Raw genomic sequence first — 15,661 nt, forward strand, 5'->3', positions numbered from 1 at the left:
ACCCGGAGGAGGAGGAGGAGCCACATCCCAGACAAGCCCAACTACTCGCTCAACCTGTGGAGCATCATGAAGAACTGCATCGGCAAGGAGCTCTCCAAGATCCCCATGCCTGTGAGTGTCCCCCTAGTGTCTGAACTGTGTTCTGCCTGTGAGTGTCCCCCTAGTGTCTGAACTGTGTTCTGCCTGTGAGTGTCCCCCTAGTGTCTGAACTGTGTTCTGCCTGTGAGTGTCCCCCTAGTGTCTGAACTGTGTTCTGCCTGTGAGTGTCCCCCTAGTGTCTGAACTGTGTTCTGCCTGTGAGTGTCCCCCTAGTGTCTGAGCTGTGTTCTGCCTGTGAGTGTCCCCCTAGTGTCTGAACTGTGTTCTGCCTGTGAGTGTCCCCCTAGTGTCTGAACTGTGTTCTGCCTGTGAGTGTCCCCCTAGTGTCTGAACTGTGTTCTGCCTGTGAGTGTCCCCCTAGTGTCTGAACTGTGTTCTGCCTGTGAGTGTCCCCCTAGTGTCTGAACTGTGTTCTGCCTGTGAGTGTCCCCCTAGTGTCTGAACTGTGTTCTGCCTGTGAGTGTCCCCCTAGTGTCTGAACTGTGTTCTGCCTGTGAGTGTCCCCCTAGTGTCTGAACTGTCCCCCTAGTGGCTGAACTGTGTTCTGCTGTTAGTGTCCTAGTGTCTGAACTGTCCTCCTAGTGTCTGAACTGTCCCCCTAGTGGCTGAACTGTGTTCTGTTGTTAGTGTCCTAGTGTCTGAACTGTCCTCCTAGTGTCTGAACTGTCCCCCTAGTGGCTGAACTGTGTTCTGTTGTTAGTGTCCTAGTGTCTGAACTGTCCTCCTAGTGTCTGAACTGTCCCCCTAGTGGCTGAACTGTGTTCTGCTGTTAGTGTCCTAGTGTCTGAACTGTCCTCCTAGTGTCTGAACTGTCCCCCTAGTGGCTGAACTGTGTTCTGCTGTTAGTGTCCTAGTGTCTGAACTGTCCTCCTAGTGTCTGAACTGTCCCCCTAGTGGCTGAACTGTGTTCTGCTGTTAGTGTCCTAGTGTCTGAACTGTCCTCCTAGTGTCTGAACTGTCCCCCTAGTGGCTGAACTGTGTTCTGCTGTTAGTGTCCTAGTGTCTGAACTGTCCTCCTAGTGTCTGAACTGTCCCCCTAGTGGCTGAACTGTGTTCTGCTGTTAGTGTCCTAGTGTCTGAACTGTCCTCCTAGTGTCTGAACTGTCCCCCTAGTGGCTGAACTGTGTTCTGCTGTTAGTGTCCTAGTGTCTGAACTGTCCTCCTAGTGTCTGAACTGTCCCCCTAGTGGCTGAACTGTGTTCTGCTGTTAGTGTCCTAGTGTCTGAACTGTCCTCCTAGTGTCTGAACTGTCCCCCTAGTGGCTGAACTGTGTTCTGCTGTTAGTGTCCTAGTGTCTGAACTGTCCTCCTAGTGTCTGAACTGTCCCCCTAGTGGCTGAACTGTGTTCTGCTGTTAGTGTCCTAGTGTCTGAACTGTCCTCCTAGTGTCTGAACTGTCCCCCTAGTGGCTGAACTGTGTTCTGCTGTTAGTGTCCTAGTGTCTGAACTGTCCTCCTAGTGTCTGAACTGTCCCCCTAGTGGCTGAACTGTGTTCTGCTGTTAGTGTCCTAGTGTCTGAACTGTCCTCCTAGTGTCTGTCCTCCTAGTGGCTGAACTGTGTTCTGCTGTTAGTGTCCTAGTGTCTGAACTGTCCTCCTAGTGTCTGAACTGTCCTCCTAGTGGCTGAACTGTGTTCTGCTGTTAGTGTCCTAGTGTCTGAACTGTCCTCCTAGTGTCTGAACTGTCCTCCTAGTGGCTGAACTGTCCTTGTAGTGTCTGAACTGCACTGTATTCAGCTGCGCGTGTCCTCCTAGTGTCTGAACTGGACTGTAATCTGCTTGTTGACAACACAGATGTGACTAAAGGTTGTGAGTAAGATGTTTGGAATGAGAACCATGTAGACTCTCAACCCGAGTTCAAGTTTGTGGAATAATGGTCAAAGTGGTCCCCACCAAAATACCTGTTAGTCAGGGACTACAGATGAGAACCAGCTCATTAGCTAAAACTCTGGCGCATTTACATCCATGTGGAGACTGAAAGTGTTGATGTGCATTGTCCCTGGGTAATTTTTTTTATAAATAAACAAACTGTTACGGACTGTAATTTGACGATTGAGACCCAGCCGTTAAATCACACACGTATACTCCACTAAATGTAACTTGGTTTGAGTTTACAGGTTCTCATTCCAAACAATCAAACAGCGTTCTGATGTGACAGTGAGGGTGAGGTTTGAAACCGGCGTGAGATATTTTACACGCATGCTGTTGCTGTGGACACTTTCATCCTAAGCGACGTATACAACAAATGTATTAGTAGTAGTATGGCGCTAATATTGTGACACAATACAATACATACACAGCCAGTGACCAGCTCGGTGCATTTGCAGTGGCTCCAGTAGGAATTTAACCCTTAACGCCAGCAACACCAGTATAATGTGTTAGTATTAGTGCCATGCACTAAATGCTGCATTTATATAGCAGCTTTTATCCAAAGTGCTTTACAATTTCTGTTCCTCACATTTGACCCATTCTCACTCACACATTCACACACCGATGGCGGAGGCAACCATGCAAGGTGCCAACCTGCACATCGGGACCAATTAGACAATTGGCCCAACATGCCAAGATCAAGAGGGCCTTAAAGGAACACGCCAACATTTTGGGAAATTAGCTTATCGTCTTCTCCAGAGAGACAAGAAGATAGATACCAGTTTCCTCTCTCTGTGTTCAGTAGAAAGCTATCTGGCTGCACGTAACATGGCCGGTTAGCCTAGGCATTGTCCAACTACCACCTCTGCCAAAGGCTAACCGGCCATGTCCGCTTCCATTCATTGTGCTAAGCTAGGCTAACATGCAGCCAGATAGCTTTCTACTGAACACACAGAGAGGAGACTGGTATCTATTTTCTTGTCTCTCTCTCTGGAGAAGACGGTAAGCTAATTTCCCAAAATGTTGGCGTGTTCCTTTAAGTGTCTCACTCAAGGACACATCGACACGCTGCCCGGGAGGAGGGGGAATCGAATCGTAACCTTCCAACGACCAGACGACTGCTCTACCTCCTGAGCCACTGTCGCCCCGGCACTAGCCACTAAGCTACACAGGCACTAGCCACTAAGCTACACAAGCACCTAGCCACTAAGCTACACAGGCACCTAGCCACTAAGCTACACAGGCACTAGCCACTAAGCTACACAGGCACCTAGCCACTAAGCTACACAGGCACCTAGCCACTAAGCTACACAGGCACTAGCCACTAAGCTACACAGGCACCTAGCCACTAAGCTACACAGGCACCTAGCCACTAAGCTACACAGGCACTAGCCACTAAGCTACACAGGCACCTAGCCACTAAGCTACACAGGCACTAGCCACTAAGCTACACAGGCACTAGCCACTAAGCTACACAGGCACCTAGCCACTATAAGCTACACAGGCACTAGCCACTAAGCTACACAGGCACCTAGCCACTAAGCTACACAGGCACTAGCCACTAAGCTACACAGGCACCTAGCCACTAAGCTACACAGGCACTAGCCACTAAGCTACACAGGCACCTAGCCACTAAGCTACACAGGCACCTAGCCACTAAGCTACACAGGCACCTAGCCACTAAGCTACACAGGCACCTAGCCACTAAGCTACACAGGCACCTAGCCACTAAGCTACACAGGCACCTAGCCACTAAGCTACACAGGCACTAGCCACTAAGCTACACAGGCACCTAGCCACTAAGCTACACAGGCACCTAGCCACTAAGCTACACAGGCACCTAGCCACTAAGCTACACAGGCACCTAGCCACTAAGCTACACAGGCACTAGCCACTAAGCTACACAGGCACTAGCCACTAAGCTACACAGGTACCTAGCCACTAAGCTACACAGGCACCTAGCCACTAAGCTACACAGGCACCTAGCCACTAAGCTACACAGGCACCTAGCCACTAAGCTACACAGGACCACATCTCTGCTGAATCTAAACATCCCCTGGTCTGTTGTGGTCCCGGCAGGTGAACTTCAACGAGCCTCTGTCCATGCTGCAGCGTCTGACGGAGGACCTGGAGTACCACGAGCTGCTGGACAAGGCGGCGCGCTGCGAGTCGTCCCTGGAGCAGATGTGCCTGGTGGCTGCCTTCTCCGTCTCCTCCTACTCCACCACGGTCCACCGCACAGCCAAGCCCTTCAACCCCCTGCTGGGGGAGACCTACGAGCTGGACCGCCAGGAGGAGTACGGCTACCGCTCGCTGTGTGAGCAGGTAACGGCACAGCGGGGCTACGCAGGGGGGTTCCTCGTATATACACACACATACAAGCGCACACACTAGGGCTGTCAAAATTGGCCTAAATTTATATTTGACTATTCCTTCTAAAAAAAAACACACACACATAGGTTCGAACTAGGGGTTTAAAGGTACATGTATCCGTACTGAACCAAACTGTTTCAGTGTGTACCGTACCGTACCTAGCGGCTGTGTAGTGTACAGAACTAATACAGCGGTATGTTAACCACTAACGACCGCCCACCGGGGGCTGTTTTTTTCACAATCTAATATAATTATTATTATTTTAAAAAGTCGATTATTAATTTCAATATAGCATATTCGTTGACAGCCCTACAAGTACAATTAGTTACTGCACACTACATCACCCCTGAGTGGACCATGGAAAGCCAAACTTTCCCCCACTGTACCGAAAACCCGTACCAAACCTTGACTTCAAAACCGAGGTACGTACCGTACCGTGGTTTTTGTGTACCGGTACACCCCTAGTTCGAACCATTCAAATATCTATTATTGCGCATTATGTAAACAAAATAAATTAAGTTTAAGATCCACATACCTACCCTACCCCCCCCCCCCCCCCACCCTCAGTGCATGAGGAGGAATTGGTGCTATATTACTAGTTTTAGTCTTCCTTTTATTTATATTCTTTTTTTTACTCTCTCGCTAGCTTTTATGTTCTTTTACAGCACTTTGTAGCACTTTGATATTTGCTCCACAGTTATAAAGCACCCTACAAATCAAATATATTATTATTATTATTGAGAAGGGGCTGTCTCTCGGAGTGAGATGAAAGTTTACGTATATATAGAACAGACGTTCACACACGCGCCTCCGAACAAGGTGTGATAAACATGAAGCGATGCCTTTTCCTTGGCATGAAACGGGAAATAATAATCAAACCCTTAGGGACCTGTATGACGCTTCTGTCTCTATTCATTATTCAATATCTACTATATTTACTTACATTCTTGACACTAGAACTCCTAAAAAATAGCGTTAGCATAGAAACATAAGGTAGGCCAACTATAGTTTACGTAGCTTGCATACAACTTTGTCTCGAGGTTCCACAACTTGATCAAAACCCAGAAATATTTCCAAACAGAGATTTTTGTCACGTGTTTCCTGTCCGTCATGCAGCGCATTCAGGCCCACGTGAGAGGTTGAGAGGAAGACAGCCGGGGCTGTTTTTTTTTCACAATCGCATATTCATTTTCACAATCAAATGTATGTGTTTTTTTTTATTATTTTTTATTATTCATTTGAATATAGAATATTTGTTGACAGCCCTAACACACAAACACACACGCACGCACGCACACACGCACGCACGCACGCACGCACGCACGCACGCACGCACGCACGCACACACACACACACACACACACACACACACACACACACACACACACACACACACACACACACACACACAATTAACTCCCCCATTCACTCACTGTCCATGGAACACTTGCACGCTACGAAGTCCAGCTCCTGTATAAAGGAAGGAGGTCCGTCTACTGTGTAATGTTCTCCACACAAAGTGTTGTTCCATAGCATGTTTCATGGCTCAATAAAGCCAGCGTCCGTATTGTAAAAGTGACCTTCACCCTTCTCCTCTCCCCCCAGGTGAGCCACCACCCTCCCGCAGCTGCTCATCATGTGATTTCCCAGCGAGGCTGGACCCTGTGGCAGGAAATCACCATAGCCAGCAAGTTCCGCGGCAAATACCTCTCCATTATGCCTCTGGGTGAGACAATTATTGACTTCATGAAAGAGAGAAGAGATGATCAGCTGAGTTCAGTATATAGAGTCAGGATGTTCTTTGGACACAGGCAGGGATCATGTGGCGGAGGGGAATCAAACCCATGCATGGATTATTACCTACTGATTATTCGTTGGTTGTGACAAATAAAGGTTCCACCACACGGTACTGTGTGCACACACCGGGCACAGCAGGGTCGTGGTTTGAGGTATCCACATTTTAAACATTGTTTATAAACCTAACCCTTACCTTAACCCTTACCTTAAGACGTCACGCCCCTACCTTAATCTAGAATAGAGATGGAAAACATTACGCGTGATCACGGATTTTAATGAAGTTATAACTAGCTACATGTTAATATTACACGTATATGTGTGCATGCTTACCAACTGTTTTGCCACGTTTTATTGCAACACTACTATCACAGACAAGAAGGGAGATCCCCCCCTTGAACGGCCCTTCTAAGGTTTCTCTCCTCAACATTGCCTGTGGCGCATTTTTTCCTATTGCTAGGTTTTAGTGAGTTTTTCCTTACCTTCGCGTGGGGTATGTCTGGGAGTGTTGCATTCATTTATTTTATTTAAAAAAATGTGGACTTCATGGTGTTTTTGTTTTGTTCTTGATTTATTGTGATGTTTCTCCTTGACTTGTTTAAAGAAGACGTGTCCGGCCCATGGGGACATTAATGTGTGTTGTCTGGCCTTACAAATACATTTTGATTGAACGCATATCAGTGAAATAATACAGTACACCCTCTAACCATGACCGCATAGCAGGGACCTTCTAGCCATGACCACATAGCAGGGACCTTCTAGCCATGACCACATAACAGAGACCTTCTAGCCATGACCACATAGCAGGGACCTTCTAGCCATGACCACATAGCAGGGACCTTCTAGCCATGACCACATAGCAGGGACCTTCTAGCCATGACCAAATAGAAGGGATGCCAAACCGCTTGACACAGAGAGTCAAGGGCAGCAACACAAAGTGATGCCACAGATTACTTGTAAAAGTAATCTGATTACTGATTACTGATTACTCCTTTAAAAAGTAATCTAAGTTACTTTACTGATTACTTGATTATCAGAGTAACTTAGTTACTTTGAAAGTAACTAGGTTACGAAGTTGTCGTCGTTCCCCCAACAGTTTTTTTTTAAACGCTTTATTGAAAGTGCATAAATTGTTTTTAACTTGTTTCTCTGCACATAACGTAAATTATTAAACTAGTGCTTCAGCTTCTGTACCATCAAGTATGGTAAAGCAACAGTCTATGATGCTCACAGCATTAGAGCAGCCAGCCAGTGGTTTTACAAAACCAGTGTATCACATCTAACAAATGCAGGCTGAACTATTCAATTATATCAACTGTAACTATTAAATTGTTTTTATAAATGTCTCTCTATAAACATACAATCAGTCTCTCTTTAACATGTAAATTAACTGTAAATCTGGCAAATAAGAGCTTTTGCTCTGCCACCATCAACCCTCCTGTACCTAGTCGAAGCGTCGGCTAGTGTTGTGATTCCAGATGCTTTCAATGCAATTGGATGTGCTGTTTTTAGCGGTAGACAGTATTTTGTTTCCTCCGCCGTGAAGTAGTGACTGAGGCTACGTTTAGACGAGCGTTTTGGGGTGGAATTCTGAACAGAAACCGCAAAAGTCATCTTGCGGTTTCACTTTTAATTTTGCCAAGCGTTTTGGGGTGGAATTCTCCGACGACGGAGCCCTGCTGTCACACGATTGGCGCATATGTCACATGACGTGCTGTGAAGACCCGCCCTACTCTGCCTCTGATTCGCAGACTGTGGATGGGGAATGTGATTGAACCAAAGCAGAGTCACTCACAGACAGAGGGACCAGTCACGCCGCGGGACACATTCTTGCATTTAACCCTTTCACTGCCACACCACGTCACTCCCAAAAGAAAAACAGCTCAAAATGTATTTTTGACTGTCGAAAACTAAATAAAATACTGCATTCCGCCTGCATTATGAATTTATGATGAGATAGTAACGAAATAGTAATGCACAGCCACTTGGACAAGTAACTGCAATCAGATTACTGGCTTTTAAAGATTAACGCGTTAGATTACTATTTTCGGGGAAAAGTAATCAGATTACAATAACGCGTTACTTAGTAACGCGTTACTGGCATCACTGTGACTGTACATATTAATATTACAACTCTGTACATACATCTGATTAGCACAATTACTCAGTAGTACAAATTATTTGGATATTTTATACCAAGTTTAATCACCTGTACATTGTATATTACTATTGCACTTTGCATTTTCACTCTGGTTGGATGCCAAACGTCTTTTCATTGTACTGTACTTCTGCTGTATAATGACAATACATTTGAATCTAATCTAATCTAATCTAAAAGCAGCTAGGAACACAGATGTTCTCAGTAAAGGGGATAGCTGTCTTTACTATATATATACACCTGCTTTTATCTCACCCGCTCTTATTGATATTGATAGATATGATTTAATTGGATTTTATCATGTGCTTATTTTTAATTCATGATACAGACATAAGTGAAACTGAATGTGAACTGTCAACATCTGTATGCTGTGTGAGCTGTGAGATACCCTGAATTTCCCCAAGGGGATTAATAAAGTATCTATCTATCTATCTATCTATCTACAACATGGGCCGTGGAGCACTGGCTGAAAATAAATAAACAGTCTAAACCCTCGGAAAACAGAGAGAAAATTAATCAGAAGGATTTTTACGACCCCCTCCTCCTGACAGATACATAAAGTATCGGGTAAAAAGGAGCTTTTCTGTTGGCAGGAACGGCGCGAGGGCTGAGCTCAGTTGGCCGTAGATAAACGAGAGGTTTAATAGATATGGATCTATGCTGTGGGACCCAGAGAGAATATTATTTGACCTCTTTCACATCCTGCCGTGGCCGCGCTGTGTATGTAATGGAAAAAACATCAACCCGTATAATAAGTGGAGGTGTTTCACGGTGAAATACACAGTGTGTATCGTCCTTGGTCCTCCCGCCACACTGCATTGTTGTCGTATTGACCGGACTGCAGGGATATAATAATGTATGACGGCAGGACTGACCTTGGTTTACAAACCGTTCTCACTGAACAAACCCACAACACAAGACATCACATTTGCTCCAGAGAAAGATCTGTCCGAATGTACCTGCATGCAATCGTTCTATATACCTACTTGTAAACCTGCATATAACATATAACACTGTATGATAGCATGTACAATAATGCTGTACATACCGTATACATATATTTATTCTACCATATACAGTATATCTATCCACATCTGTCTGTACATACCTGCATATAACCCTTTTTACATATCTGTAGATACTATATCTATATCTGTACATATCCCTTACCTACTCTTACTAGTTGCGCTGCTGGCCAGTATGACTACTACCATACTGTTTTTTATTAAAAAAAATTCCCCATCCCAATGTTAGTCGTTATGCCAATTCCCTTCCTGGTCGTTGCGCACTCTACCCCCTACCGTTGGTCTGGGAGGGCGGAGACTATCACATGCTTCCTCCGACACATGTGTAGCCAGCCCACCGCTTCTTTTCACCTGGCAGCGCGGACTCTCACCGGGGGAGTGTAACGTGTAGAAGGATCACACTACCTTCCCCAGATCCTTCCCTTGCTGTGCAGGCACCCCGACCGAACTGTAGGAGTCGCTGTTTACAACGACCAGGACCCACCCCACCGGCTTCCCACCCGCTGACACTGCCAATTGTGTCAGTATGGACATCCGACCAAGCCGGAGGTACCGCAGCTGGATTCGATCCCACTGTCTCTGCGGTGGTAGTAGCTTAGTCCGCTGCGCTACTCGGCCTCCCCTCTACCATACTGTTTTTATACTTGTATCACTGTTGTGAAGGGCCAGATTAAACCGAATATATATATTTATTTATATATATATGTTTAATTGTATTTGTATATTCTCTAATATTCCCTGATATCCCTTGTATATTCCTTGTACAATATGCATTGAATATCCATTCTAGCCTACTGAACATCCCATAATAGTCTCCATTCTACTATTGGTCGAGACCTTGGTGCCAGGCTGCCATACCCCCCAGACCCAGTTCAAACGTACCGCTCAACATGTACGAACAAGTCCTAGTTCCGCGTAGGAATCTGGCTACCGCACCACTAACGGTACTATTTGTTCATAGTGCGTATATATACTGCGCTACTAAAGTAGGACTTCCTTTTTTAGTCCAGTTTCTTACCCTCCAATAGAGTGACAGACGTAAAGCCTCCCCGCGACGCCACGTGTGGGAGTAAGGCCAAGTTCGGCCTACCATCGGTATTGAGACATCGTGTATATTAATATTTGAATAGTCATATTTGGCACTATATCGTCGAGTTGGACGTAGTCTATTAAGCTAATAATAGTCTATTCATATGTAGTGCTTCGTGCGGTGAGAATACTATCGTAGTCAGTACCCCATCGTTTCGGGCAGAGAACTGGCTGCTTATCCAGGGTGGCCGACCCCATGTGAGGCTGCACCCGAGGAGCCCCAGAGCCGACGAGCGAGTGGACCTGCATACCGGATTATTCTACCGACGACAGCCCGCCTTCCCAGGCACGGATTATGCTTTGTATACAGTGATTATTCTATGGATAAAGACCAACACTGCCGTGTGTTGGAAACCCCCCCCCGGAGAGGACGACAGGTGAGGAGACGCTCTACACGACGAGGTCGCTTCACGTCTCTCCATCGTGGACCGAAGGAAGCCGGCCCACAGAGAGTCCAACTGCTTTCATCTGTGGATCGAGGATCGCTGAGGCACCGAGCCGCACAACCGTGGGTTCTCCCAGGATACCCTCGGCCAGACGGATACAGCCAGACTCTACCCCCCCCCCCCCTTCTCCAGTTGTCTTACAAGCGACCGGAATTCCCCCCTAGTGTATCCAGTTCTATAATCATTAAAGTATCATTGCTATTATTCCTTAAATATTCCAGGTTGTATATTTACCGCCTGCGCCACCAGAGATTGGACGTTCTCTATTGATATACCAACGAATACTCATTTGCCATAAAAGTGCATCCTATTTCAAATCATAAATGTAATTAAGTGATTGCTCTACATACCTTTTGCTATGTATTAATTATTATTAAACGCAGACTTTCGACTTGGTACATTTGTGTTGGATCGTTTCATCTACGTGGGAGTGTTTACCATAATTATTTATGCCTAGTACTGGGTGGCCAGAGTCTAAAGTACAAGAGGTAGTGGTAGTAAGTATCATATCTAACAATACAGTCAGGGAATTGTACCCCTCAGTTACAATTGGTCCTTCGAGCCGGAGGGTAATTAGTGTAATATTAATATAGTGTTATTAATATTGAAATGGCCTATGATGAACACTCCACGAAACGATCCTCCTAACCAACGCCCGCAGCGCGAACGACGGCTCCCTCAGTACTTAGAGGCTTACGCTGTCAGTCAACAACCTAGTCTTCTACTAACAGTAAACGCGGTAAAACTAGAAAGTAAAAGTATGTCTAACCCCAACGCCCAGACTACCCCGACCATAGAGGCCCCTACGGGTTCTAATGTAACTGACCAAGTTCACGGTGGGGACCAGTGGGAACCAGACATGACTTCACACCCCGCCAGTACTGAAGAAGTAGTCCCCGATGAGTCCCGGGAGGAATACAACGCTACCGAGAGAGAACTCGGCACGGAAGAAGACGGGGAGAGCACCGTGGAGATAGAGCTCCAAGGCTCCGCAAGGAGTACCCCGAGGGAAGGCTCCCCTATACAACCGCCTTCTCCCAGCGAGGCAGAGAGGACCCTACAGCAGGCCTTCCTCATCAGCCTGAACGCCGCTGCTGAACGCGACCGACTGCAGATCCAGCAGCGGAGCGAAGAAGAGCATATACGTCTAGAAATAAGACGCATTCAGAGGGAAGAGAATGTGGCCCGAGACCGAGCAGACAGCCAGCGAGCAGCTGCTGGTGCTCTACGGGACGCAGAGCGCGACAGGCAGCAAGCGCAACTAATAGAACAGCTGATCAGACGGACAACACCCTCTCCCTCCGCCAGAGGCTCCAGGAACTCGTCTAGACACACCTCCAGGGCGGCATCCCCTAGCCGAGTAAACAACCCTGAACTTGACCAACAGACGAGGTCTATACCCCCCACAGACCACCTCCCCCCACCGGTCCAAGCGAGACCTAGCAACCGGGAAGGAGCAGCATATCCTGTGGAGAGGCTAAACCAGAGACTACAAGCACTGGATGACCTAACTGAAGACGAAGAGGAAGAGGAGGAGAACCACGCCCGACGACAGCACAGTACTCTACCGGACCAGGAGGTCCGGTACAGCCCAGGCTATACTCCCGCGGAGCTGCGCTACAGACCCCCGACTCTATACCCGGGTGAGCACGACGCACGACCCGCACCGAGGAACAGCACCTGGACAAGCGGGCCATGGTACACTGCCGGTACCAGCCCATACCAAGGAGCGGGAGGAGACTCGCCTAGGAGGCCTCTCCCCCAACGCTCGCCGATGTATCCACAGTCAGCGTCATACATTGGCACGCCTATGGTACCCGACTTCACCCAAGAGAACCGGGCCCAGTATACAGAACTCCGCATGTGTCTGGAGACCATGTTGGTGGATGTATTGGATGAACGCCATAAATACGCCATCCTACTGAAGCACTTAAAGGTACCCCGCGCACATAATATAGCGCTCGCCTACGCGACTTCCACCACCCCATACACAGCAGCGCTGGTAGCATTGGACCAGAGGTATGGGCGCATATGGGATTACGTGATCCAGGAGATCCGACACATCGACCGCTTACCCCCAGCAATAGACAATCGAGCACTGGACGACCTGTCCATCAGAGTGCAGTCCCTGGTAGGGATGTTGGGAGCGCAGAGAGAGAAGGGGAGGCATGAACTTTACGCCAACTCAAATGTGGAAAGGATCTTGGAGAAGCTGCCGCCCGCTCGACAGGAGCGTTTTAGGCGGCAGAGAGACCACCGAGACCCGAATGGCCCCGAACCGAACCTCCTCGATCTAGCAGACTTCCTGGCGAGAGAAGTCAGCAGCCTACGGCTAGATACATTCGGACGGAGCACCCCTGGCTCCAGAGAAGGAACCAGACGACTAAATGATGGAAGAAGATCGGTGACTGTGATGCACCAATCGGAGTCAGTACCGAGCAGCAGGAGCCACAGTACCCCCTCCAGAACGGAGAAGTGGAAGATAGTGTGCCCCTACTGTGAGAAAGAACACTGGCTAGCGCAATGTGACTCCTTCCCCAAGCTGAACGCGGAGGAAGCAAGTCAATGGATAAAGTCCAACAAGCGCTGTTTTCGCTGTGCGCGCTCACACATGGCAGCCGAATGCCGCTTAAAGAAAAGGTGCACCAAGTGCGATGGAGCCCATCTGGACATACTTCACGACAGTAACAGACGGCGCCCTGCACCCGCACCATCCAGCAGCAAAGCGAGCGTCATGTACATCGATCCCGCCAGCAGCAGTGGAGCCCGAGTACTCCTAAAAGTAGTGCGTGTGACACTAAGCTACCAGAATAAAGTCCTGGACACTTACGCCGTCCTCGATGACGGGTCAGAGAAGACCCTTCTGCTCGCCTCCGCTGCGGCCCAGCTAGGGCTGCGGGGAAGCGAAACCCAAATGACAATTCGGACAATAAGACGAGATTTGAAGACGATAAAGGGCGAGAATGCCTCATTCTCTATCGCAGCAAGCGGCCAGCCTGAGCGACGGTACCAGATTACAGACGCTTTCACCAGCCAAGAAATAGGACTGTTGCGGTACACATACCCCGTCGCCAAGCTGATGGAGAAATATGCACATCTGCGCAAGTTACCGATCCCGCTCATAGACAATGCTATGCCGACCCTGTTGATAGGCTCCGACCATGCAGACCTCATTGTCCCGATAGACCGGGTTCATACCGGACCCCGAGGCTGTCCTGCAGCAGTCGAGACCCGTTTGGGATGGACTCTCCAAGGCCCGCTCGCCAAATCTCTCAACCGAAGTACAGCCACTAGATGTCTCCACTCCCGAGTCACAGAGGGAGAAACCGCACTCCTGCAACACGTAGAGCGGCTATGGACCTTGGAACAAATGCCCTTTAAGAACGGAAAGAAAGACATTCGCTCTAAAGATGACATTTACGCCATTCACCTCCTCGAGACAGGGACCAAGAGAGTCCCGGTCAACGGCGTGTTGAGATACGCCACGCCACTCCTGCGGCGAGAAGGAATGCCTACTTTCCACGCCAAGACAGACGCCACAGAACGGTACCTGCTGAACACGGAGCGGCGCTTAGCCAAGAACCCCGCCCAAGAGAGTGTATACCGCGCCGAGATTGAGAAGCTCATCACAGCGGGACACGTCACAAAGATGGACATTAAAGAGGCTGACCAGACCACTGAATCGTGGTACGTGCCTCACCACAAGGTCCATCACAACGGTAAAGACCGCATAGTATTTAACTGCAGCTACCAGATCGGATCCCAAAATCTGAATAAAGAGTTACTGCCCGGTCCCACACTCGGCCCCTCCCTACTCGGCGTTCTACTCCGCTTCCGCCAGGAAAAGGTGGCCATCAGCGGGGACATTAAAGGAATGTTCCTGCAGGTGAGATTAGTAGAGGAGGACAAGCCCCTGTTACGGTTCCTATGGAGAGAGAAGCCAGGAGATGAGCACCCAGCCATCTACCAATGGGAAGTCCTCCCCTTCGGAACGACGTGCAGCCCCTGCTGTGCTACATTTGCACTACAGAAACATGTAGCAGAGGACCCAGCAGCGGACGAAGAGGTCCGACACAGCGTAAAGAACAGCTTCTACGTAGACAACTGTCTACAAAGCCTTTCAACCCAGGAAGAAGCCGAGGCTCTCCTGATTAAACTCCGCGCCTCATTGATCAAAGGCGGCTTTGATCTCAGGCAGTGGGCCAGCAGCGATCCGCAAGTACTGCGCAGCCTCTCCTCCGAGGACAAGGCAGCCAGCAGCGAGACCTGGATGGCTACAATCCCGGGAGAAGCCCAGGAGATGACCCTGGGATTGGTGTGGCGATTCAAAACAGATTCGCTTCACTACAGACACAGGCCCCTGACTACGGAGCAGGGAAGGCCGGCGGCGGCGCTGACCACCAGACGGAGTGTGTACACAACACTCGCCCGACAATATGACCCGCTAGGATGTATTCTACCGTACACCACCAGGGCAAAAATGATTGTACGAGCATTGTGGGACAAGGACCAGGGCTGGGACGACCCCATTCCCGCACACCTTGCATCCACCTGGAGAGAGTGGGAGATGGAGCTCCACTCACTCCCAGGCGTTAATATGCGCCGAAGCTACTTCCCACCCACGGTGAGGCCAGAGACATGTAAAATGGACTTACACGTCTTCAGTGACGCCTCAGAGGTCGCATACGGATCAGTAGCCTACTTGCGGGCCCAAGAAGAGGGGGGAGAGATCTACACAGCATTTGTCCACGCCCGCTCGAGAATAGCCCCACGCAAGCAACAATCTATCCCACGCCTAGAGCTCTGCGCA

At 48.6% G+C, this 15,661-nt stretch overlaps 1 protein-coding gene across 1 annotated transcript in view; it reads left to right on the forward strand.

Annotated features, from left to right (window-relative positions):
- The window catches only part of osbp2b (oxysterol binding protein 2b), a gene marked incomplete at its 5' end in the record, with an annotated part of 157,014 nt that overhangs the window by 129,275 nt on the left and 12,078 nt on the right, over nt 1-15,661 (forward strand). Inside the window, 3 exons of the mRNA XM_084323278.1 lie at nt 1-111; nt 4,046-4,291; nt 5,945-6,065. The exon at nt 1-111 is cut by the window's left edge and continues 42 nt beyond it. Coding sequence (XP_084179404.1) covers nt 1-111; nt 4,046-4,291; nt 5,945-6,065 — 478 coding nt within the window. The remainder of the gene's footprint in view (nt 112-4,045; nt 4,292-5,944; nt 6,066-15,661) is intronic.

The sequence above is a fragment of the Notolepis coatsorum genome, assembly GCF_963971535.1.
Source record: "Notolepis coatsorum genome assembly, chromosome: 10".
Classification (NCBI taxonomy): Eukaryota; Metazoa; Chordata; class Actinopteri; order Aulopiformes; family Paralepididae; genus Notolepis; species Notolepis coatsorum.